A 25,744-nucleotide genomic window follows, 5' to 3' on the forward strand; every position below is an offset into this window, starting at 1 on the left:
ATCATGATCAACACTAAGCAAATGATAACTTTTTTCTTAATCTTGAGATCTACCACATCCTCATGTTAAAAATATTCAGCATCATCATATCAAATGCTATTGACTTAGATAACATGGCTAACAAAGGTAAACAAAACAATTCCAAAAATGGCAAAGAAGTGATGTCATCAACAAAACAATAAAAGAATAGTAAAAAATAAAACAACAAAGCACAAGTGGGAAAAAGAAAATAAGTCAAAAAACTTATTCACATGGCACAGAGACCAAATACAATGAAAGTAATAAGGCATAAGAAAGAAAATTAGATCTGTTGAGTCGTAATAAACACACTAGTTCTCATGTCATTCAAAAGACAATGAAAATTCCATTTAGGCCTGCTGTAAGAGAATTCAAATATAACATTAGAAACATCAAAGTACAGTACAATACCTCTCTTATACTTTTTTTTTTAATTACTGTTCAACTACAGAAAATGTAATTATTGATGACTCCCTTGAATTTATTTTCAAACCAGTACTTAACTTTGTGATACATGTGTACTAATATAGCACTTAAAAATACAAGAATAATAGCTAGTCTCCCCTTTGGAAAAAAGCAAAAGTGCTTGAGTTTTAGCTCACATCAATAAAAAAATGAAACTATTTCAGAATTAGTTAACCTTAAGTTACATCATCCTTATTAATATTTACTGTATATTCCTCCTTCCACAAATGAGTACTTAGCAAATGGAAATATTTCACTCTGTCACCAATACTTTAATTATGACTCATTCTGACCCTGCAGTTATAGTATGTGGTGACTTCAGCCATGTGACTTTGGAAGAAACAATGACAAATGACTTCAGATTGTGTCATGTTTCATTCGTGGATATTACAAGTTGGACATTCTCTATGTCAGCGTTTCTCAACCTTTAACTATTTGCAACCAACTATTTGAGTTTTCATAACAGTTTTAATCACGCACCCCCTAACATTTTTTTTGAAATGTAGATGCATATTTTATTATACCTACTAAACTTTTATTGACATTTTATTTATTGTTCTAGTTTCAGAATGTAGTTTAAGTTAATTTGTTTTGGTTTCAACAGATTTTTTTTCATATTTTTGATTCTTGTTTTCGTTTTTTCACATCTTCACGCCCCCCTTTTTGTTACTTTGCGCCCCCCTAGGGGGGCCCGCCCCACAGGTTGAGAACAACTGCTCTATGTAAATGTTAAAGATGCCTCTAAGTGTAATCTTCTGGCACCTTTGGGCATATTTGACTAGAAACTGGTATATTAACTTTTGTGTTAACATTGTGTTACCATTAAAGACAGTGCATTGGTTTCCAAACAGCAAGCACTGGGTTACTAAGGAGCTAAAAGGTCTCCTGAATGAGAAAAAGAGAGCATTGAAATCCGGTGTCAAAAAGGCTTTGAAAGATGCCCAGCATCAGCAAAATGAAGGAACTGGATATTGATGTTCACTACACCAAAGAGCCTCTATGATTGATCACAATTCAGGGACTGGATGGAGATGCACTCCCATAAGAACTTGGGGGTCCCCACCAATGACATGTTGGAATGCTCTTGGAGCACAGAAGAACTATATAAGAAAGGGCAGAGCAGGCACTTTTTTCTTAGGAAATTGTCTTCTTTTAATGTTTGTAGTGACATCCTTCATATCTTTTATAACTCTGTGATAGCCAGTGTGATTTTATACACTGTGGTGTGCTGGGCAGGTAACATCACTTCAAGAGAGGCCCACCGAATTAACAAGCTAATTAAAAGGGCAAGCTCAGTTATGGAACAACCTCTGGACCCCTTGGAAGTAGTAATAAAGGAGAGAATAAAAGCAAAACAGGGTGCCATTATGAACAATGCTGTGTATCCTCTCTGACATAGTAACACTGAGTACATGGGGCCAATGACTCATTCAGCAGAAGTGTGTCTGGAAACGCTATTGGGACTTCTTAATAAGAGTAGCAATACACCTGCATAATGTGTCACTATGACCACCAAGTCAAAAGCTTCTGTTTTTCTTTATTGTTCTTTTATGTTTTAAGTCATTCTGGCTGTTGTTCAGACTATAGTGTATGTGTGTTTCTTTATCTATCTATCTACCAATTTATTTTTTTATTTAATGAGCTTCTGCAGAAAGCCAAATTTCCCTCTGGGAACAAAGAAAGCTCTATCTATCTATCTATCTATCTATCTATCTATCTATCTATCTATCTATCTATCTATCTATCTATCTATCTATCTATCTATCTATCTATCTATCTATCTATCTATCTAACTGTCTATCTATCCAGCTAGCTAGCTATCTATCCAGCTAGCTAGCTAGCTAATCTAATCTAATCTAATCTAATCTAATCTTTATTCTAGATAGCCTGGTTAACAGTTGGCATCATTGTTCCAGGCTCTTTGCAAAAAAAAGTTAAACTAATGACCACATTTAGATACATTATGGAAACCATACATTTACTTTAACTTTCTCTTTATATGGAATCTGGGGTTCCTTAATCAGATAGTGATGATCTGCCTTGCAGTTCTTGGGACATGAGGTTGAATCCTGGTCCGACCATTATCTGTGTGGAGTTTTGAAGTTCTTCCTTAGCCTTCCTGAGTTTATCATGGGCACCCAAATATCCTCTTACATTCCAAAGATGTGCATGTTAGACCAGGTAGTGTCTCAAAATTATCACTATATCAGTGACCCTGTGTGTATGTCCAATGTGATGGACTAGTTATCCATCAAGGGTAGGTTTTTATTATGTATCATTCTCTGCATAAAATGTGAATCCCCAAAAATTATGAAGCTGCATCGCCAATCAAATCACATTCATTTATAAAGCCATATAGAGAGGCCTTGTTTTGGTTCTTTTCAAATAAGTTGCCATGCTGCTTATTAGCTATTTTTAGCAAATTCTTGTACCATTTTAAATATTAATTTAGTGGAACTTAATACAAGGTCTAATAAAAAAACTAATTTTGAGTATGCCAGAAGCTAACAAGTGTTAAAATAGAGTACTTCAGAATTCATAAATTAGAGTTTCAAACTTTTAAAAATACTTGAAATGATCCCAACCACTAAACAGGATGTGTGGTCCCACTTTAAAATATTTAAAATATTGATGCACATTAATGAAGATTTTGTTATTTGTTTTTTATGAATTAGTGAATATATACAGTATTGAATAGACTCTGGACTCTGTCAGCCTAAACTGAGTTAAGAAGTTAAGAAAATACAAAGTAAGATGTGTTATTGAAGCTTTTTATATAATAGTTTAGTCAACAAAAAGGCACAAAATTGAAATGGCACACTTGTGATATTAATCAAGTTTTGCCTTGTTCTAAATTTCAGGGTGGGTTTCTGTTGGAATGACACAGTTTATAAGTAGAAAGATACCTACCATTTGATGCATATCATATTACCAAAAAGATTACTGGAAGTCTCAGCCACTGCAACCAAAATAGAATGGCACGAGCGACCATCCCTAGTGTGAGGGTGGGAGAAAACTGCAGCAAAGCTTTACTGTAAAATATGAACTGCCTAATGACGGACCTGTATGGAATACTGGCATATTAAAGCAGGCAATTTAAATGTATATAAAGAGGAGCACAAAAAAAATATTGACTGCCATATTCATCAGCTCAAGAAATGTAGTTTTTAGTCCTTGAAACTCATTATTTAATTCAAAGGAAATCCTATAATTGTTTCAAAGTTATAGCAATTCTGTAAGCTTCACTGTACATGGTACATATGAGAATTATGATATAATACATTGGTAGAAATGTTTTAGTTATATTATTACCATTTCTGCTTTTTAAATATGGTCATTATCAACAAATGAGGAAAAAGAAAGTAATATTACTATACAGTGTCATGCATGAATACATGGGAGGCAGCTAAAGGGCCTGAATGAGGGTGATTCCAAACCAGACCAGGGAGTGTATCGATCCTTTCTCTCTTTCCACTGAAGACTGATTTGGCAAATTCCACCTGTTCTCAATGACCACACTTCCGGTTCCGACACTGATGACCTCACTTCCGGTTCCGGCACTGATGACGTCACTTCCTCTACTCTCCCTTAAAACCACTACCTTTGCCTCAGTCAGTTCTGTTTTGGACTCGAATCTGTACACATATGTACTCTTTATTCAACACTTTTGCAGCCAGGAAAAATTATACGGGTGGCTGACCCAAACCTTTTTGGGACTCATTTGTCTCATCTTTGACAACAGAAATAGCTGCTGCATTGATATTAATTTTTGTCAGTCATTAGGGAGATTATTAACGTTTAAGTTTTGTTTTATCTTTTATAATATTTGTTTGTTTTATTCATTTTCCCCACTGCCTTTGTTTTCATTTGTCTACATTTTGTTCTATGTTGTCTTTTTATGTCCACTTGCTCATTCTAAGGTTTGTTTATTAGACTATTAGCTGCTGCGTTATTTCAATCTGTGCTTACCTGAGAGTCTGATGTAAGACACCTGCTGCCACAGCCACTTTGCTGTGACATTAGTTTGAATCTGTAACTATTTTCTTTGGCCCTGTTTTTGTGCTTCTCACTTTGCTGTAAGGTTTGTGGTCTTTCAACCATTTATTATTTTTCTGGCTTTGAATTTAGCATTGGTATTTAGAACTTTGAAATCTGGATTTCATATTTGTCTTTGCTGTTTTAGCTTATTCATGATTCTTTAACTTTCCTCTTCTCTTCTCTAGTGACTAAATTTTATTTGCTCCTTGGCTCAGGCTGGTTGAAAGAGAGTAGAAGTGGGAGAGTTGGGTTTTTTTTCCATCTTACAGCTGTTTATTATTAATCTGCTGTCATTTTGTGGTTAAGTAATAAAAAGTTAATCACGTAAATCATCTGAAATTATTAATGTTGACACTCACTCAGTTTGTGTCTACTTCTGACGTTAACCACTGCTATATTAGATTGCCTCTCTAAAATCTAATTTCCATGAATAAGCTATTAGTAAACAGATTATTTATACTTAGAATTCAGCTCTCTACATTAGATCTGCAGTAAAGGTACTATTCACTATATGTACTGTGACAAAACATTAGTTAAAGGCTTATTTCAAAAGCTAGGTTGTTAGACTCTAGTTGAAGCCTAATAACAAAATCATCCTGGTCCCAAACTCAAGTGTAGAAAGCTTCTTGGTCAGTACAGACCAAAAATGGAACAGACTGAAAAAAATCACAAGAGGGGAAGAGCAGAATGGTAAAAAAAAAAACCTATGGTAGTCAAATACAAGAAAGCTCTTTGGGCAAAGATTTCTAGAGGATAGCAAATATTTCACCAGACACTATTTATACTATTGTGGAACTGACACGGGGGCACGACCCTGGCAACTGACTAAAAACCAGGTACGAAAATGGCAACATTGATAGAAAAATAAAATGCACTGCAGTATTTTTAAATGCCACTATAGAAACAATACATAACCTGCACAAGGCATCATATACCAATTACATTCTTAACTAAAAAGATTCCTGACAACAAATGATGTTATTACAGGTTAAATCCAGTGTGGCGGGCCCCGCCTGGGATGCCACAAACATGAAAGGACTGGGGGAAGAAGCATTTCTGGAGCATTACCTCCCATGAAAGTGCTAGAGGGTAGACCCCCAGGGTGCAGTGGTACCACGGGTTTGGAGCATGGAAGCTTAACCCTGTTGGGGCCCGTGGCCACCGCCAGAGGGCATCTGGAGAACTCTTGAGCCCTTTGATGCAGCACTGCCGCCACACCCAGAAGTGCTACCAGAAATAGGTCAAAAGCACCTGGAGCACTTCTGGGTGCCTTATAAAAGGAGCCAGCAGCTGCTGTTCTGAGAGCCAGAGTCGGGTGGGAGAAGATGAAGCTCGTCAGAAGCAGGGAAGTGGAGACAAAGAGAAGAAAAAAAGATGTGTGCTGAACTGTATTTATTGTTTGTGACTGTGCTGTACGGATGGGAAATGGGTGAAGGCGTTTCCCATGGGAAAAAAGGAAAACAAAACTGTGTGTGTTTGCACGTGTCTGGCATCTGTTTGTGTCAGGTTGGTATGGCAGGTGTGACCCCTGGTGGTCCACGCCTGTTTAAGGAGAAATTTCCTTGCCACGAATAATTTAGAATTAAAATGGTTAATGACGCTAGGGTTGTTTCAGTTTCTTTTTTAGCTTTAACTTCCAGATTTATTTCACACCAATGTTCTTGTCACTTGTGCTTTACGTTTTGATCTAGCAGTTTTGATGCTTGCTTGATACGTACTATGACATTTGTCAAATATTTACATCTCCTGCTCTTCTCATTGCTCACAATAATCCTGGAAGACTTTGTCACACAACTGCATGAAAGATGCAAAAAGAGATTATGCCTAAAAACAGCAAGGCAAATAAATTCAGTTCACACACCAAAAATGAAAATATATTGACAAAGCTAAGGTCCAAAAACCAGAAATATCAGAAAAAGACACAATTAATATGAAGAAACAAAAATCAAAATATAATATCTAAAACAGAGACAATGAACAAAAGTATTAATTAATGCCACAGCAGCATAGCATTGGGGTGGTCCCCCGGCTGTAAACAAGGAAGACAAATAAAAAAACAATAATAATAATAATAATAGTAATCAATAATTTATGCAAAATATTCTTTAGAAAATGAAAACAAAAATATTAAAGCAAAATTCAAAAAGTAAAATTTAGAAAAAAATAAACAAACAAAAATAAATAATAGATTTTTTGTTAATTATGACCATTTTTATTTTCAGTATTTAACTTTGTATGTCAATTTGTCAATTTATTTATATAGCACATTTAAAACAACATAGGAATGCTGTGGCCAAAGTGCGTTACAATAAAAAAAGAAAAAACATACAATTAACATAAAAACATAAATAGAAAAAAAAAAAAACATAAATAAAATAAATAATAAATAGAAGTAATGCTATATAATTACAATGAGGAAACCATCAGCATTACTGAAGGTCATGAAAAACAAGTGAATAGAAATGAGTCTTTAATCTCGTTCTGAACAGTTCAATTGTATTCCCTTTATGTGATGAGGTAAAGAGTTCCATAGATGAGGGGCAGCAGCTGCAAAAGCCCTGTCCCCCTCGGTTTTACACTTGGTACGAGGGACAACAAGAGACAACTGACCAGAAGATCTAAGCACTCTAGATGGCTGGTGTAAAGCACACAATTCAGATAAATAGGCAGGAGCAAGCTCATGTAAAGATTTAAAAACTAGCAATAAGATTTTAAAATAAATTTGAAAACTGAAAGGCAGACAGTGTAAAGAAGCTAATATTGGAGAAACAGAATCAGACTTTCTTGTCCCAACCAGAAAGCGAGTGGCACCTTTTGGACCAACTGTAACCTGCATGTCAGGGATTTGCTAAACCCAGAATAAAGCGAGTTGCAGTAATCAAGGTGAGAAAATATAAAAGCATGAGTAGCTTTCTCAAGATCCATAGAAGTTAAAAAAAGGCTTGATCTTACCTAAATGACGAAGCTGGAAAAAGCTGCTTTTAACTACAGAATTAATCTGTTTCTCAAAAGAGAGGTTACTGTCAAAAATAACACCAAGATTGCGGACTTGAGGTTTGCAAAAGACAGAGAAAGAACTGAGAAGCCCAAGACCAATTTAGGCTTTAGCTGATGGACCCACTATAAGCACTTCCATTTTTTTTTTATTCAGGTCAAGAAAATTATTAGCCATCCAGAATCTTAGTTCAAAAAGACAGTTGTGCAGTTGATTCATTGCAGAGTTGCAGATGGGAAAATAAACCTGTGTATCATCAGCATAGCAGTGAAAAGAAATGTTAAATTTCCTAAAAATAGCTCCAATAGGGTGAAGGTATATAGAGCATAAAATAGGACCCAAAATGGATCCCTGAGGAACACCACATTTAAAAGGAGCAGTGGACAAAAAAGAGGAATTTAAAGTCTACCAGTTAGATATGACCTGAACCAGTTAAGAGCAGCCCATTTAAGCCCAATAAGATGTTCAAGCCACTACAGCAATATCTCATGGTCAATAGTGTCAAAGGCACTATGTATGCATAGTGGCACAGTAGTTAGTGCTGCTCTGTCATGGATGTGGCGATGTGAGTTTGAATCCTGGGCTTAGTGCGTGTGAAGTTTGCATACTACTTTTGTTTGTAGGGTGTTTTTCGTTTAAAACTCTGTTCTTTCTCTCGCATACTTGGAGAGGCACAAGGTAAATTAATTGGCAGTGCCAAGTTGGCCCAGTGTGCACTAGTGGGCCCTGGTTCCATCCTTGCAACAAATGCAATCAGGATTGCCTTCTGCCCCCACAACTCTGAACTGGATATTATGTACAGTATACAGCAGCTCATAATGTAGCATCTTAATTTAAAGTACTGAGACCCTTAAAGTTTAATTATTTATAAAAATAGAATAAATAATTTCTATGGGGTACTCATCTAATAATTTTGAGATTCACAGTAGAATATCTTTTATAGTTCGTAAATGAAGGGGAAAATATTTATTTCTGAGAATGTTATTTTTAGGTTGTGGAAACAGGCTTTCATGCAATTTGCTGAGAGGGGCGTTTCTCAAAGTGGTCAGCTCTGTATCATCCATTAATTCATCATTTAATTAAGCAACAGGGAATATGTTTAATTTAACTGAGGCTGTCAGGCTTGGTTTGAAATCGGAGCCTTAAAAGTGAACTCAGAAAGAAAGAAAGAAAGAAAAAGCATAAAGGTTGTGCACAGTTTCCAGATTCCATTAAGGCCTACAATATTATTGTATCATGTAATGAGTTGCTTTACACTAACGGGCTTTTTTTGCAAGAGTGTAAAATAATGTGAAATATAATACTTTATTTAGTTATTCAGTGATTTAGGTGCTAATTAAATAACAACATATTTCTCAAACTACCTACTGTATTCTAAATGCAGTTTAAAACAAAACGTTACAAATTAGATGCCATTGGCTCATAATCTTATAGAATAACTGGTTAAAATGTCAAACCATTCCCTATTCTAAATTTTTACTGTTTAGGTAGATAGATACTGCGGTGGGCTCGTGCCCTGCCCAGGGTTTGTTTCCTGCCTTGTTGGCTGGGATTGGCTCCAGCAGACCCCCATGACCCTGTAGTTAGGAGATAGATAGATAGATAGATAGATAGATAGATAGATAGATAGATAGATAGATAGATAGATAGATAGATAGATAGATAGATAGATAGAACTTTTTTGTCCCCAGGGTGAAATTTCATTTTTTACAGAATCTATTTAATTAAATAAATGCTTAAATTGATAGGTAAGTAATTTAATAAATAAATATACAAACATACTTTGGTCTGAACAAACACTGGAATGACTATAAAGCATGAAAAATCAAAAGAAAAAGAAGGGATTTGGTTGTCACAGTCGCAATGACGCATTATGCAGGTGTATTGTTGTTGGCATGAAGGAGCCCACATAGTGTTTCTTGACACAGTTTTTCTGAAAAATTTGTTGGCTGAAAGTCCTCAGTGTTAGTATGTCAGAGTGAGGATGTGTAGCATTGTTCACAATGGCACTCAGTTTTGCTTTAACTCTCTCCTTTACTACTATTACTACCTTCTGGGGTCCTGAGTGAATCCTATAACTTATCTTGCCCTTTCAATTAGCTTGTTGATTTAGTGGGACTCCCATGAAGTGATGTTACCAACCCAGCACCCCACAGCATAGAAATTCACACTGACCATCACAGATGTCACTTTCCACATTAAAGGAGCACAGTCTCCTAAGGAAAAAGAGCCTGATCTGCCCTTTCTTATATACTGTAGTTCCTCTGTGTTCTAAGACCAGTCCAACCTGTTATTAATGTGGACCCCCAAGAACTTGAAGGAGTGGACCACCTCTAAATTCACTCCTTGAATAGAGGCAGGACATAGAGAATCTTTGGTGTGGCAAAAGTCAATAACAAGTTCCTTGATGTTGCTGATGTTAGGTTGAAGACAATTCTCTTTGCACCAAGAAACAAACTTTTCCACCTGACTCTTTATCAATACACCCCATAAGTGCAGAATCATCTGAGAATTTCTGCAAGTGACATGATTTGGTATATTTATAGTCTGAGGTGTAGGAAGAGAAAAAGAGACAGGACTGTTTGTTGTGGTGCTCCAGTGTTGCTCACATTCATATCTAAAACACAGTCTAACAAGATGTAGTCTTTCAAACAGATTGTCCATTATCCAGGACACCATAAGCTCATCCACCTGCATATATCTGAGTTCATCCCTTAACTGGGATGGCTTGATGGTATTGAAGGCGATAGAGACATCAAAAAACCGAAGAAGAAGGAAAAGAAGAGGGGGGAGACGTGTCCGGAGGCAGGAGGAAAGTAAAGAGAGTGGAACTAAGAGTAGGAACTTTTAATGTTGGCAGTATGACTGTTAAGGGGAGAGAGTTAGCAGATGTGATGGAGAGAAGGAAGGCTGATATATTGTGCATGCAAGAGACTAAATGGAAGGACAGTAAGGCCAGGTGGATCGGAGGTGGATATAAATTGTTCTATCATGGTGTGGATAGGAGGAGAAATGGAGTAGGGGTTATTCTGAAGGAACAGTATGTCAAGAGTGTTTTGGAGGTGAAAAGAGTGTCAGACAGAGTAATGATTATAAAGCTGGAAATTGGAGGTGTGATGATGAATGTTGTTAGTGCATATGCACCGCAAGTTGGGTGTGCAATGAGTGAGAAAGAATATTTTTGGAGTGAGTTGGATGAAGTGACGAACAGTGTACCCAAGGGACAGAAAGTGGTGTTTGGAGCGGATTTCAATGGGCATGTTGGTGAAGGAAAAGTGGAGATGAGGAGGTGATGGGTAGGTATGGTGTCAAGAAGAGAAATGAAGAAGGTCAGAGGGTAGTGGATTTTGTCAAAAGGATGGACATGACTGTGGTGAATATGTATTTTAAGAAGAGGAAGGAACATAGGGTTACGTACAAGAGTGGAGGAAGTTGCACACAGGTAGATTACATCATATGCAGAAGAGTTGATCTGAAGAAGATTGAAGACTGCAAAGTGGTGGCAGGGGAAAGTGTAGTTATTGAGCAGGTTAGGGTGATAAAGGATAAAGATGGAAATGTACTCACAAGCGAGGAGAGTGTGTTGAGCTGATGGAGAAAGTACTTTGAGAGGCTGATGAGTGAAGAGAACGAGAGAGAGAAGAGGTTGGATAATGTGGAGATAAGTGAATCAGGAAGTGCAACGGATTAGCAAGGAGGAAGTAATGACAGCTATGAAAAGGATGAAGACTGGAAAAGTCATTGGTCCAGATGACATACCTGTGGAAGCATGGAGATGTTTAGGAGAGATGGGAGAGGAGTTTTTAACCAGATTGTTTAATGGAATCTTGGAAGTGAGAGGATGCCTGAGTGGAGAAGAAGTGTACTGGTGCCAATATTTAAGAATAAGGGGGATGTGCAGGACTGTAGTAGCTACAGGGGAATACAATTGGTCAGCCACAGCATGAAGTTATGGGAAAGAGTAGTGGAAGCTAGGTTAAGAAGTAAAGTGATGATTAGTGAGCAGCAGTATGGTTTCATGCCAAGAAAGAGCACGACAGATGTAATGTTTGCTCTGAGGATGTTGATGGAGAAGTTTAGAGAAGGCCAGATGGAGTTGCATTGCATCTTTGTGGACCTGGAAAAAGCATATGACAGGGTGCCTCGAGAGGAGCTGTGGTATTGTATGAGGAAGTCGGGAGTGGCAGAGAAGTACGTAAGAGTTGTACAGAATATGTACGAGGGAAGTGTGACAGTGGTGAGGTCTGTGGTAGGATTGACAGATGCATTCAAGTTGGAGGTGGGATTACATCAGGGATCAGCTCTGAGCCCTCTCTTATTTGCAATGGTGATGGACAGGTTGACAGACGATATTAGACAGGAGTCCCCATGGACTATGATGTTTGCTGATGACATTGTGATCTGTAGCGATAGTAGGGAGCAGGTTGAGGAGACCCTGGAGAGCTGGAGATATGCTCTAAAGAGGAGAGGAATGAAGGTCAGTAGGAACACGACAGAATACATGTGTGTAAATGAGAAGGAGGTCAATGGAATGGTGAGGATGCAGGGAGTAGAGTTGGCGAAGGTGGATGAGTTTAAATACTTGGGATAAACAGTACAGAGTAATTGTGATTGTGGAAGAGAGGTGAAAAAGAGAGTGCAGGCAGGGTGGAATGAATGGGTGGCGAAGAGTGTCAGGAGTTATTTATGACAGATGGTTATCAGTAAGAGTGAAAGGGAAAGTCTGCAGGATGGTAGTGAGACCAGCTATGCTATATGGGCTGGAGACGGTGGCACTGACCAGAAAGCAAGAGACAGAGCTGGTGGTGGCAGAGTTAAAGATGCTAAGATTTGCTTTGGGCGTGACAAGAATGAACAGGATTAGAAATGAGTATATTAGAGGGTCAGCTCAAGTTGGACAGTTGGGAGACAAAGTCAGAGAGGTGAGATTGCATTGGTTTAGACATGTGCAGAGGAGAGATGCTGGATATATTGGGAGAAGGATGTGAAGGATGGAGATGCCAGGGAAGAGGAAAAGAGGAAGGCCTAAGCGAAGGTTTATGGATGTTGTGAGAGAGGACATGCAGGTGATGGGTGTAACAGAACAAGATGCAGAGGACAGAAAGACATGGAAGAAGATGATTCGCTGTAGCAACCCCTAACAGGAGCAGCCGAAAGAAGAAGAAGAAGAGACATCAAAAAACAGAATCCTCACAGCTCTGTTAGCTTTATCCAGGTGAGAATAATCCTTGTGGAGCAGATAGATAATTGCATCCTCCACTCCAATATTTGTCCTATAGACAAACTGCAGTGACTCCAGGTGGTCTACCACAAGAGGACTCATATAGTCTTGGAAAGGCATCTAAAAGGTCTTCATGATGTGAGACATCAGTGCAACTGTTCCTGTTATTTTGTAAAATAATATTTCTTGATATACACTTTAACAGTATCTAATACTGTACATGCTTAGGTATTAAGTAGTAGCAATTGTGCAATGCATCAATAGCTTTTGAGGCTTTGCAATATTTTAATAGACGTCATCTTTGAAAACAAAAAATGAATATTATTTTTTTCGGGAATAGGGGAAGACAGAAAAATATCAGAAATGGATGCAGCTAGGATAGAGGGACATGTATTTTTAACGTTTCTGAAAGAAAGTTGACGTTTATAGGTAAGAGACAGTGAAAAGTATTGCTTTAAAGTCTTCCTTAATAATTCTGAACATCGGCTGCAAGTTAAAGTACAAGAAATCAAACCCTTTACAATTAAATCTTGAGAAACTGCATGAGAAAAGAAGAACTAAGAATTAGACAAATAATCGTTATTCTTGTTTACTTAAAGAAAATAAATATGTTTAGACGGGGTATTCCCCCAAGAATGTCTCCGTATGCTCTTTGAATTGAGCCGTTTCCCACTTGCCTAATTCCAAACTATGGATTATATGAATTTTACAAAGCTTGATTTGTTGTTAAATGTGCATTAAGACAAGACAATGTACGCTGTGCAGCTTGTCAGTGCTGTATGATGTGGCACAGCGGATCAAGTACTGCAGTGTTGCGCTGTGTGACGTCACCAGCCCGCCGCCCTGTCCCGTTGGCCGCTGCCTTGCTGCGGGTCTCTGTGCTCACGAAGTGGACAAGGCACTAGCGGGTGAGTGAACGGCTTTTTATAAAAAAGCAAATAACCGAACGAAGAAACGTTTGCTCCGTAAGTATACTGACGATAACGTTTTAAAGATAGATGTGCGTACCTGACGGTGCTGTAATAACAGCTTTCTTTTTTAGCAGCCAGCTTTGCTAGAACCTAAAAAAAGTTCCGTTATCAGCTTCGCGAGTTATTTGCCTTAACATATCTTCAGCAGCAAGTCTTCCAATGCGCGGTGTTTCTGTTTTAAGAAATTATTAACCTCAGAAATAGAATGCCAGAGACATTTCTTAACAAACTGCGATTATTTTAAAGCCTGCTTTGCAGATAATCACCTGCGGTTATGCACGATGACGGTTAAGATTCACTTAGCTTAATCGCATTTAATTTACGTGAACTGGACGTGACAGTCCAGAAACGATCCCTTTTGATTTTTATTGCATGTACTTTCTTTTCAAGACGAGTTTAATGGATTTTTGTTTCTACTTTTAATTATTACGCAGTTGAAATATGTCATGTTGTAATAAGTTAAAATATAAATGGATGACACGGGCCCAAAACACAAATCCAGTCCCAAGTATACACACTCTAATAACCGAATCAGCACTAGGTAGTAGTCACTAAGGCACCTTGTTAGGATATTTCAGAATACGACTAAGTTGATTCGATTGCCTTTCTTAACAGCTAGATGTTAAAATACTCTCCTTGACCTTCGGCAGGGCTGCAGATTATCTGCAATGATGGATGTTTTAGAATGTAAAACCTATAACAGCTTATATTCATTCACCAGTTTTTCAAAATCCAGGGAATGTGAAACCTATGTTAGGGCCAGTAATGGTTAATGACATCTCAATAGTTTAGAATTCTAGAACACTGCCTAATCCTCCATGAGCTGTATGTTAGATTGTTTATATTACATTTTGGGTAATGGAAAATTTTACTGCATTCTGTAGTATGACTCATTTATAAAGGACATCCATTTACTATTTCACAAAGTCTTGGTAGTAGGCCTGTCACAGATTAAATGTGTGCACAGGTGCAAAAGGGTTTGTTTGTGTTTCAAATGTAAAGTATCTTAAGAGCAACCAAATACTCTTGTGTTATTCAGAATCTAGGAAAAAGATCTTTTTCTGTCAAAGTTTTTTATAGCTTTCTTTACATCTAGTGCTGCCAAAAAAGTATCTTAAAAAATGTAGTTGACCAATTATACTATACTTACAGCAGACATTCTGCTCTTTAGTCATCAATGAAATAAGATGGCTGTTAAATATATAATTAAGGACAGGCAAACATTCCTATAATTATTTATTTTTAAATAGCTTTAATAAAATATAGTGGAATGAGTGTCATAAATTCAATTGTAATATTACCAGTTAGTATAACAACTTTTTTTGTGCTCTTTTCATGCTTTTAAAGGAGAATGCAAATGGTTGTTTAAAATGCCTATTATATCTTGACAACACATTTAGATACTCTGTTCTTTTAGCTTGCAAGAGTTTACAGTGTATTTTTAGCAATGGTGGTTGTTGAAGAGCCGGTATAATACACAGGATTGCTTTATACATTAAAAAAAAATCCCACTGACTGCATAAATATATTATTGCTCATTATTTCCTGGATGTTTTAATTTTAAAATTTATACTTCAGACAAGCCTGATAATTAAATCAATTTCCAAGGCCGTATTAATTTAATATTATGTTATAAACGTCTGTCTTGGCGCATCTGTACTGCAGTATGTCTTGCCAGTGACACTGCAGCAGATTATTGAGCTGCATAACCAGGCCCCTAAGCTTACACACTATACCTCCATCTGAGGATTCCTGACTTTTTTCTGTTCAGGATAGTGTCCAGATAACCCCTTGTTACCCTTCATTAAAGAATCGAAATAGACTATAGCTTTATTATCTGCAATGCTGGACATCATGTCTGCATCGTCATAGTGACAGGGTACAAAAGTGGATCGAAATGACAGGATTTTCTTATGTATATCCATGTTAAAAGTTAAATCTTCAGTGTGGTTCACCCAGCTATCTGTTACTCCAATATACTCAGGCAGAGGAAGATTCATATTTAAAACCACTGCCATGTCAGTAGAAACATTGCTGTGAAGAACAGCACAGTGTACAGTATATACATATAATTTCAAACCTTCTTCATTCCATTCAGAGTCCTTATCAGGGACCAGGGTCTTTTCTCCCAGAGCTGTAAGCAAGGTGGGAAACGACCCTAAGTGTATGTATGTGTATATACAGTAGATGTATGTGTGTGGGTCCCATCTCTCCTCCTGCCAGATGTGGCCCAGAACACTAACATGACTTAGGATGTTCATAAAATGTATGCCATTGTGTACTGAATATACATTATATACATATTATGTTGGTGGAGTACAAGAAAAGTACATTATTTCACTACAATAATTATTCCCTAAATGTGCAGATTCATAGTTTACATATATTATTTTAAATAAAGTCAGTTATTATTACTCTGATAATTTCTTTTTCTAGGTAGCTGTCTTATCTGATCACATTTATTTATCTTCAAAATATGGCAGCTAAAGGAAAAGTAAGTAATACTATTTATATTTTTAACCTCATGTATATATATATACTGTATGTGCATGTCTTAAAATACAGAGACACAATTCTTTTGCATTATTCATTGTTTGTATACATTTTTAAGCAAGTTATAATAAAGCCATCTTAGTGTTATGTATATTTACTGTAATTGTTTAATTTTCATCTTCTCAAACATCAGATGTCAGTGCAAACCGAGTATTAGAAAAGTATTGAAGGGTTAGTCTTTAGCTCTTTTTGGTTCAGTGCTGCTACCCCACGCAGACGAAGAGCAATTTTATCAGGCTGGGCTGAAGGTATTTTCATGGGTTTTTCCATTCCACAGCTGGGCTGATCATTATCGGGTTGGACGTGACACAGACCTGTCATAGGATTCTACACGTGCTTGTGGGATTAGTCAACTGTCTTTGAACTGTAGTATGGCTAGATTCAATTATATCCGTACTCAGCCCATTTGATAGTGCCTTAATGAAAGAGATGTTTGCTTCACAGTAATGCAAGTATGTAAGAGAGTCTGCACAAACAAAACCTTAAGCACACACAGGTGTATTGAGACTTCACTGTGATACTATTTTGACACTGGTATCTGTGTTGCGGTATGATCTGCAATAGTGACAAGAAAAGCTTAGAACTGGATGATGGAGTGTTTCCAAACTTTTACCTATTTCAATACTTTCTTTTTATTTGCCAGTTTCATATGTTTTTTTATTTGAAACTCTTTCTCTAATGTCAGTACCCAACATCATTATTTCAGTGTTTCAAATAACTCTGTTATTTGGCATGCATTTAAGAAAGCAATCTACTGTGGACCTGTAAGGCATCTGTTTCTCAAACAACAGAGTCTAATGTGTCTATCCTGTTTGTTCAGTTGTGCATCTGGGCTTTCTGTTTCTTCACCTTTTCTGGTTAACTTGAGCTTGCCCACTTCTGTCAAGACAGTAGTGAACATCTTTGTATGAAATCTTTGGTTTCTTGCCAGCCTGTCACAAGGAGAGTTGCGTTGCAGTGCAGCAGTCTGTTAGCGCTGTGAAGAAGCTGTCTGTTGTTACGGTTCTGCCTTTGTGCAGTCTGATTGCGGTCACGGGACATTGTATCTTTAATTGCTGGTACAACAAATAATTCTGAGCAGGCATCAACCACAGTAGCAACACAATCGCTGCTCTTGTGAAAAGAATGGAGATAAACGGCATCGACTCAGAGGGGGAGAGGCAAGTTTGTTGTACCACAATAACGTCATTGAGAGAATAAAAACTGAATAATAAAAAAAACCACAAACTTTTACAGGTAGCCAAAATTAACACCGGGTGTTACAGATTCAAATCAAATGTATGTTTTTATTATAGTAATAATAATAATAGCACCTCACTACTCAAAACACAAAGTGCTGGGACTCATACTGGCAACCTTTCGATTATAAGGCAGTAGTTCTTACCTCTGCACCATTCAAGAATACATATTAACTTTCTTGCAATTGACATTTGAGCTTGGGTTTGTAACTCATTGATAGCAACATGGAAATTGAATGCTTTTTTTTCACTTTGGTTATATTCTTGAATAAAAGTGCATGTGTTTATTTGATATTTGGACTAAAGTCTTCGCACATTATACACTACACGTCATTATTAGTATAACATGGAAAAAGTTTCTGCTTTAGATATGTGTTCAGCATTTCTTGCCTTGCATTTCCTTTCATCCTTCACTTGCCCAGTTTTTTGTAGAAATGGAACACACATGAATTGCATGTGTTCCAAATAACGATATACTGTATTATTTATCCTATACAACTTCAGGCATCTCACACACAGATAAGGAGCCTTGAGCTGGGAGAACTTTTTGCCCGAGTTAAGCTCCATCAAGGGTGGGATGGGACAGCAGGCTGCTTGCTGCTTGTACTGATCAACACATTTACAAAAAAAAAGACGCTGATGGAGAGGTGCAAAGGAATTTAAGGTGGCCCAGGATTACAAGTTTTTTTGTAGGCGTCAGGGATTCTAGTATTAAAAGTGAAGAAAATGGCAGTCAGAACTTGATATCATGTGCATCATGTAATGTCTGTACATTGGGAGCTGATGCTGTTATGTATTGTTTTATTGGAATGCCCAACTTTCTTATAACAAGCATGTTTGATTTATGTTCAAAATTTCTACCTCCATGGAAGAAACAGGAGTCCAACTAAAGTATCTTTAATGAAAAAAATATGTTGGTAGTTTTAACTCATGGGTGGCAGTGGTTTAGGCACAAATACTGAAAATATAGCCATAACACAATCTATCATGTGAACTTTCATAATAGGATAAAAACAGACATCATGGTAGAAGCAACTAGTTTATGAATTTGTAATTCTTAAACAACTGTTTTTCTTATTTTTTGAAATGAGCCTTTCCTTAATTTTTCAGTAAAGTTTGTACAAAAAGTTACTGCCTCCTACTATTATATAAATTATATAATATCTGACATGTCTTCAATTGTTGGATCTGCAACATCACCTGAGTTTGGAAAGAGTCCATAGATGCAAAGCAGAACGCTGAGATCAAATGATGTCATCAACAGAATGGCACAAAAAAATTCTAAACAGTAAATAAAAAAAAAAAAAACACATAAAATAATATTTGAAAACCCCCAAAGTCAATCAAAACAACTTTAGGGATTAATGTCAATCCAGCACAGGTTGTGCATGAACATAATCAAATACTCACAATCAACAGGGGAATTTAGTGTTTCTGACCCACCTAAATGTGCGTCCATCCACCATAGTAGGCAAAAGGAATTTCTGGAGAAGACATGTGGAGAAAAAATAAAGATTCCATACAAAATACAACCCAGACAGGAACTAAGATGAGGAATAAACGCTCTGACTTGGCAACATACTCTTAAAATAGACTCAGGGTCACCAAGTAAGTCAATGGTTTAGACCTAAATATTGGGCTAAATAGAGGTAGCACTGCCTTCTGCCCCATTGGTGTGCCATTTTAAGCTACTGTGTAAATTTAATTGTATTTGGGGTTTTTTTTGGCACGTTTCTAGAATAGTAATATCACAATTTACCGTACACTAATAATGAGTCTAAAAAACATCATTTTTATTAGTTTAACTATGTTCTATGCAGTATGTCTAGCATGTCTACAGAATTTCATTTTGTGCTACATCAGATTTGTGTTTGCTATAATGGATAGTGTATTTAGAAGTGCTCAATATCCATTATAATCAATAAAAGCATTTTGATTTAGTTAGGTAGGCAGGTAAATAATGTGTGTATTGGTTTATCTGTTTAGTCTGCAGTTGACTTAAATGGAAAAATATCTAATTTCTGAGCTTGTTTAATCAATTGCTGACTCTCTGCAGCATGAGTAAGCAAGATATTTCCTCTGTAAAATTGGATGTCAGCCATTACAAGAAAGACTGCCTTAAAGGAAGGCACAAATGCACTTACTGATGGAATAAACCAGGAACCGAAACTGACATATATACAGAGACAGAGTGAATGATTTTTAGAGATGGGGGACCTTGAAATAGGTATAATAGAAGAGATAACATGGCCTGTACTGCTTTCTTCTTTTACCCATTGGAGATTCTGTCAATGCCTGAGTGAATCATCTTAGTATAATATGTATAAGAGATTATTGAATCAGTTGTGATAAAGCAGCTGGAGCTTGTTAGCGTTGAAGGACAATAAAGTAATGAATTTTACTGAATTACATTAATTTGTAAATGTCAACAAAGAAAAAGGTATATATGACATTCATTACAGAGCAAATAATAATCACTTGTCTGCACACTTTCTACACTCCTCAAGGATTCTTAATAATGGTTTACACCAGGGTCATTGCCAGCACCATGTATTAGATGCTCCTAAATTAATAAGTGCACTGTGTCAAAACAATACAGAGATGTAAATGGTGGCAATGAAAAAGGGTCCAAAACTCATCTTATAGACCTAATTTTGATATATTTTTATAAAAAAGAGCAGTATAGTGGTACACATGAACCAATCTGTCAAGTGTCCTACTTTGTAGCCTACTATACATTAACTATTTCTGTTTTGTCCACATATTAAGAACCTTTATAAAGCCTAAAACTCCATATGCAAAGAATCCTTACCAGAATGAAGTGGTTCTTTTTCAAGCAAATGTTCCACAAGGATCCACACGCAACCCAATAAAGTATCATTAAGAATCATTATAGCTCATTTTACTTTTTGATTATTACTTTTTATTAATTCAGGGACAGGCATGAAACATAGATCAGTTTTCCAGGATACTGTAAACACTTTTATTCATCCTGCACTACAAATTATGATTTTATGCTGGTGATAATCTAAAACAAGTATAATGCCACCTGTGCTGAGTAGGATGGAATAAAAAAGTTATTTGGTGAATGGAAAACTCTATCTGGAGTGAATCTCAGGATTCTTGGAAAAAATTAAGGAAGTAAATCAGCAGTAGCTAAATTAACAGAAGCTAACTGGCAAAACAAGACTTTATATGATGGAACTAGTCAAAAATATTTGTCATGCTTTAAAAAGATAATTAATGGTAATAAAATTATCTGGTAATAGGACTGTTGTTAAATAGAAGGAAATTAGACTGTCAGGATTATAAAAATATATAATTATATTATAATACAACTCTTTCATATAATATTGGGCCAGATTACTTACAAGACTTTATATGATGGAACTAGTCAAAAATATTTGTCATGCTTTAAAAAGATAATTAATGGTAATAAAATTATCTGGTAATAGGACTGTTGTTAAATAGAAGGAAATTAGACTGTCAGGATTAGAAAAATATATAATTATATTATATTACAACTCTTTCATATAATATTGGGCCAGATTACTTAAATACTGATCCATCATTGGTAAATTTTTTTTCCATAACATAGTATAATCTGTCTTAAACTGAATGATGGTATCAAGTCATCATTCCTCTTAAAGTTCCCTTTCATTTTTTCTGTTTCCCTCTCATCTGTAAGAATTAATCCATAATATCCATACATTTTCCAACCCACTATATCCTAACACAGGGCCACGGGGGTCTGGTGGAACCAATCCAGCACAGGGCACAAGGCAGGAACAAATCCCAGGCAGGGTGCAAACCCACCGCAGGACACACACACAGACCCACACTAGGGATAATTTAGGATCGCCAATGCACCTAACCTGCATATCTTTGGACTGTGGCAGAAAACCAGAGTACCCAGGGAGAACATGCAAACTCCACACAGGAAGGACCCAGGAAGCAAACCCAGGTTTCCTAACTGCGAGGCAGCAGCGCTACCACTGTGCCACCATGCTGCCCAATCCATAATATCCAAGTATAAAATTGTATCAGGTGCATGATATGCGCATAAGAAGGGCTATATGCCTTGAACCTGTGTACTTGGATGTCCAAGTGTACTTTTGAATTTACAACCATGATGTTTTATTAGATATGACTGTTGGATTGTCATGGAGAAAATGAATGGGTGATGTCTGTGCAAATGGAAAGGTGCCAACCAATTTATTTAGAGAGCCCCGGAAGTGGGAATGGAAGTAAAATGGGCCTGGCAGAAGACCAAAGTAAATCTTCCTAACCAATAAATGGCAGAAAGAGTTTCTTATTGGGAATATTTATGGGGCACAATTTTCATTATGAAGGGTCCTGTTAAAAGTAAATCTGGCTCAGAACCTGCAGCAATGCCTGGAGCTGCAGAGGGACCTTTGATAAAAACGGCCAGATCCTAGAAGTGATTCTGAGGACTGTTCCAGAAATAGCTCCAGCCACTCCCTGCCAGTGACCTATTGAGTCTAGTAGGTTGAGTTGAGCCTGGCCAAGATGGGCTGGCAGGAGAAGCGAGACACGAATAGAAAAAAGTGACAGTGTGTGTGAATGTATTACTTGCATGGTACTTTGAAGTATGTAAGGGGGTGAGCCAATCCTGGTAAACAGGAATCAGAATTTGCTGAGGCAGGCCCCAAGGGTCATCATGATTATTACTTTTTACTCTTATTTTTGCTGTCCAGCCTTGTTTTTTTCGGCTCTACCTATTTACTCAACAAATGTTCTGCTTTGGTATATTTTAACCTCCTTACTCTGACATTGAGTTACGAAATCTGCTATGAGAGCCACAACTTGTTTCAAGCTAAAACAAGCGATCTAAAGCAAGTAAAAATGGCTATAATTTTTCTACCCAGACCAGACAAAATATATGAGTATATCAAAGATTAACATCCAAAAGGATTAAGGTGTTACTTATAGCAGATTGATCCACAAACAGGCCATTATGTACTCTAACAAGAGCTGCATCTTTATTAATGGTTCTGAGCCTGCAGTATGTGTGCTGTGGTGGTATATGAGGAACACAAAATAAAATGTTGGCAGCTGCAAGAGAAGGCAGAGAGACAGAAAGAGAGTGAGAGACCCACTGTGTAAGAGAGAGACAGAGACAGAAAAGCTGTTGGATTTGTGGGTATACACCATAAACACATTTTCAAGGCAAAAAAAAAAAAAATCAGAATTACAAACACTTTTATCCGTTAATGGAATTGGTTTAGAAATAAAAAAAACAAATACCTGATTCATGCTAGGTTGGTGAAAGCGATGATGTGACTAACCAGCTGTCAGTTGCATTTGTTTTAACTTGTAGCATTGCACGTTTGAATGAGAGGTATAAAATGGTGACTTGGTTAATCTCCTTTTAATAAATTCAGCACCATAATTAGCCCTGATAAATGAATGGAGGCTTTACATTCATTCAGTGATTGTAGGAAACCATCAAAATACCCCTTATGTTCACTCTAAAATAAAATTTATTTACTCAATCTTTCAAAATGTGTCTAGAAATGTGTGTGTGTCAGCTCATAAAGCTTTGAAGCAAAATGAATTTCTAATGACACAACATTTCATGGATTAACTCAAGTGCGTTCTCTCAGAGATGCGCAGTTAGCAAAACTGCTTGACCAGATTATGCACTTCCTGAAACTGAATCAACAAACATTACATTTATGTTGTATGTTCTGTTTTGGAAATCAAACACAAAGGTTCATAAAGATTAAAGAGTGACAAACATGGTGAAAGCACAGATGATACATATTTGAATGGTATGTGGGAAAATAGGATGCCGCTTCCTGGAATTATTGCTGCCCAGTTTAGTGCACATGCATAAGTAATAGCAAAGTTTGATTGTTTATGGGAGGCAGCTTGAAAACATCAGAACAAAGGCTGTTTTACAGGAATTCTGAATTAATAATCTTACAATAACAAGTAAAAGTTGTGGTAAATCAGGAGCTTGTGACATTTGAAAGTTAATTTGATTTAAATAGCAAACACCCATTAAACATTTCTCTTCTTTAGTGTTATTAATCAGCTAATGACTCCTCCATACACCCTCTCAACAGAAAATACCACAAGCCTGACAAAGTGATTTTCTGATAAACTTGATTTGAAAATGTGCTGTTATAAAAGCCTTTTTTAGAGTTTGTGTAAATGAAAATACCCTGAATTATTTTAGTATGCACTAATTCACAGGTGAATGACAACAATGTTTTCACTTTTGAGTATTAGTTTTTGGCAGGGTTTATTTTTCAGTTAATCAATAAAAACTGTATACAAATAAATTTAATACATACACTCGTTAAGATAAATTAGGTAGTTCGAAATAATTACATCATTGTTTATAAACCCTACAGCGAAATCGCCAAAGCCAATACAATCCACACCACCGGGGCAGGGGGTTACACCCATCTCTGTCACACATGAAATTCAAGTTTTGGACTATATGCTGTATTAGTTGTAATTCTAAAATATGAATATGTTAAGATTTCAAATATTTATTCCATATCAGATTTTATTTTCCGGTGAAGGATAGTTTTCTAGTTTGCATGTAACATAAACCTGCTTAGTTTCAAAGGAATTTGAATATTTAGAATGGGCAACAGTAAAATGTGTATTGTTTACAAATTATAAATTACTGTATATGTGAATTTTTTTACTAAGAACCTTTGTTTTGAAAATCAAGCTTTGTTAGGATTATATTATTATTTTTTCTGACTTGGTGATGTGTATTATTTCAGCTAAAGGTTGATTTAGAACAGATATAGAATTTCTTCCATCTGCTGTCATTTTTGTTTTTAAGTAACCTATCCAGACTAGTTAATGGTTCTTTGAAACCAACTTCAGGAAGAAAACTTCATTTGTTTCTGCAGATTAAAAAGCGCTGCCATCCATTATGTATGGTGAACACCATTTAGCCTTTATACTGGGTTGAAGCCTGAGGCTTCTTTACATTCTTTACATGACGACAACTTAGATTGTTAAAATGAACTAAATGAATCCAATGGTGTACTAGAGCAGCTGTGTGTAACAGGAGATCCTTTCATAATGACACACAACATATTCAACAATGGAGCTGCTGAATTAACCAGCAGCTCTGAAATGTGACAGGTGTCAGCTGCTGCAGAGACTACCTCTACAGAAGAGGAAGCACTTTCGATAGTGAAATTTAATGAAAGCAAAACAGCCATGTTGTAGCAGACTTGTACAGATATCATTAGTAGTGTTTCAATTCAGTTTTTCAATTATACAATCTTAACAAGGTAAATTATAATAAGAAAATCTTAAAATCCAATAATAAAAATAATTATAATTCATTACATTTATGTAGCGCTTTTCATGGTACTCAAAGCACTTTACACAGTGAGTGGGGAGCTACTTCAACCACCACTAATGTGTAGCATCCACCTCGATGATATGACGATAGCCATTTTGCACCAGTGCACTCACTACATATTAGCTGCTTTGGTGAAGTGATGAGAGATAGTTAATCAATCAGAGACAGGAAATGATTAGGGGGCCGGAATGACCAGGATGTGGTGGACAGTTTAGTCAGAACTTTGGGAAACACCCTATTGTTTATGAAGGCTCTTTAATATCCACAAGGACTCAGGACCTCAGATTTACATCTCATCTGAAGGATGGCACCATTTTTAGGACACAGTGTCCCCATCACTGCACTTGGGCATTGGGATCCACATTCGGACCACAGGATAGGTACCCCCTGCTGGCCTCACCGTCACCTCATCCAGCAGCAACCAAAGCTTTTTCCTGGTTGGTCTCCCATCCAAGTTCTGGCCAGGCCCAAACATGCTTAGCTTCAGGTGGATGACCTGTTGTAAAGTGTATATGGTACATATGGATGAAAAGCTTTCAAACTAAGGATGAGAATGGCATGTTTTTATTACTGAACTTGTAGATTACATTACAAAAAGTGAAATATAGTTTAGTACAACAGTCCAAACATTAATGCTTACATTGTAACACATTAATCTGTACATTACATTAACTAATATGGTTACATGGTAGATGTTTGTTAGCACTGCCATCACATGGATCCAGCATCCTGGGTCTTGAATCCCGTGTTGTTTGCATAGAATTTGCATGCTTTCCAAATGCCTGGATTACTTCCCAAATTTCTGATGAATGCAGGATTGTTTACTTGACAAATCTATAAATTAGCCATGTTGAAGTTTGTGGGTGGATATTTACATCAGTG

General features: G+C 36.7%; 1 protein-coding gene across 5 annotated transcripts in view; it reads left to right on the forward strand.

The window, feature by feature from the left end:
* The first annotated feature begins 13,548 nt into the window (after nt 1–13,548).
* The window catches only part of anxa6 (annexin A6), an 88,902-nt gene continuing 76,706 nt past the window's right edge, over nt 13,549–25,744 (forward strand). For 4 of the 5 annotated variants that reach the window (XM_039774153.1, XM_039774155.1, XM_039774156.1 and 1 more), the window contains exons 1-2: nt 13,598–13,702; nt 16,145–16,202. In XM_039774153.1, coding sequence (XP_039630087.1) covers nt 16,185–16,202 — 18 coding nt within the window. In that variant the 5' untranslated portion in view covers nt 13,598–13,702; nt 16,145–16,184. Of the gene's footprint in view, nt 13,703–16,144; nt 16,203–25,744 lie in introns of all 5 variants that reach the window. The other variant, XM_039774154.1, reaches the window with a different exon arrangement.

Source organism: Polypterus senegalus, chromosome 13 (assembly GCF_016835505.1).
Source record: "Polypterus senegalus isolate Bchr_013 chromosome 13, ASM1683550v1, whole genome shotgun sequence".
NCBI classification, from domain to species: Eukaryota; Metazoa; Chordata; class Cladistia; order Polypteriformes; family Polypteridae; genus Polypterus; species Polypterus senegalus.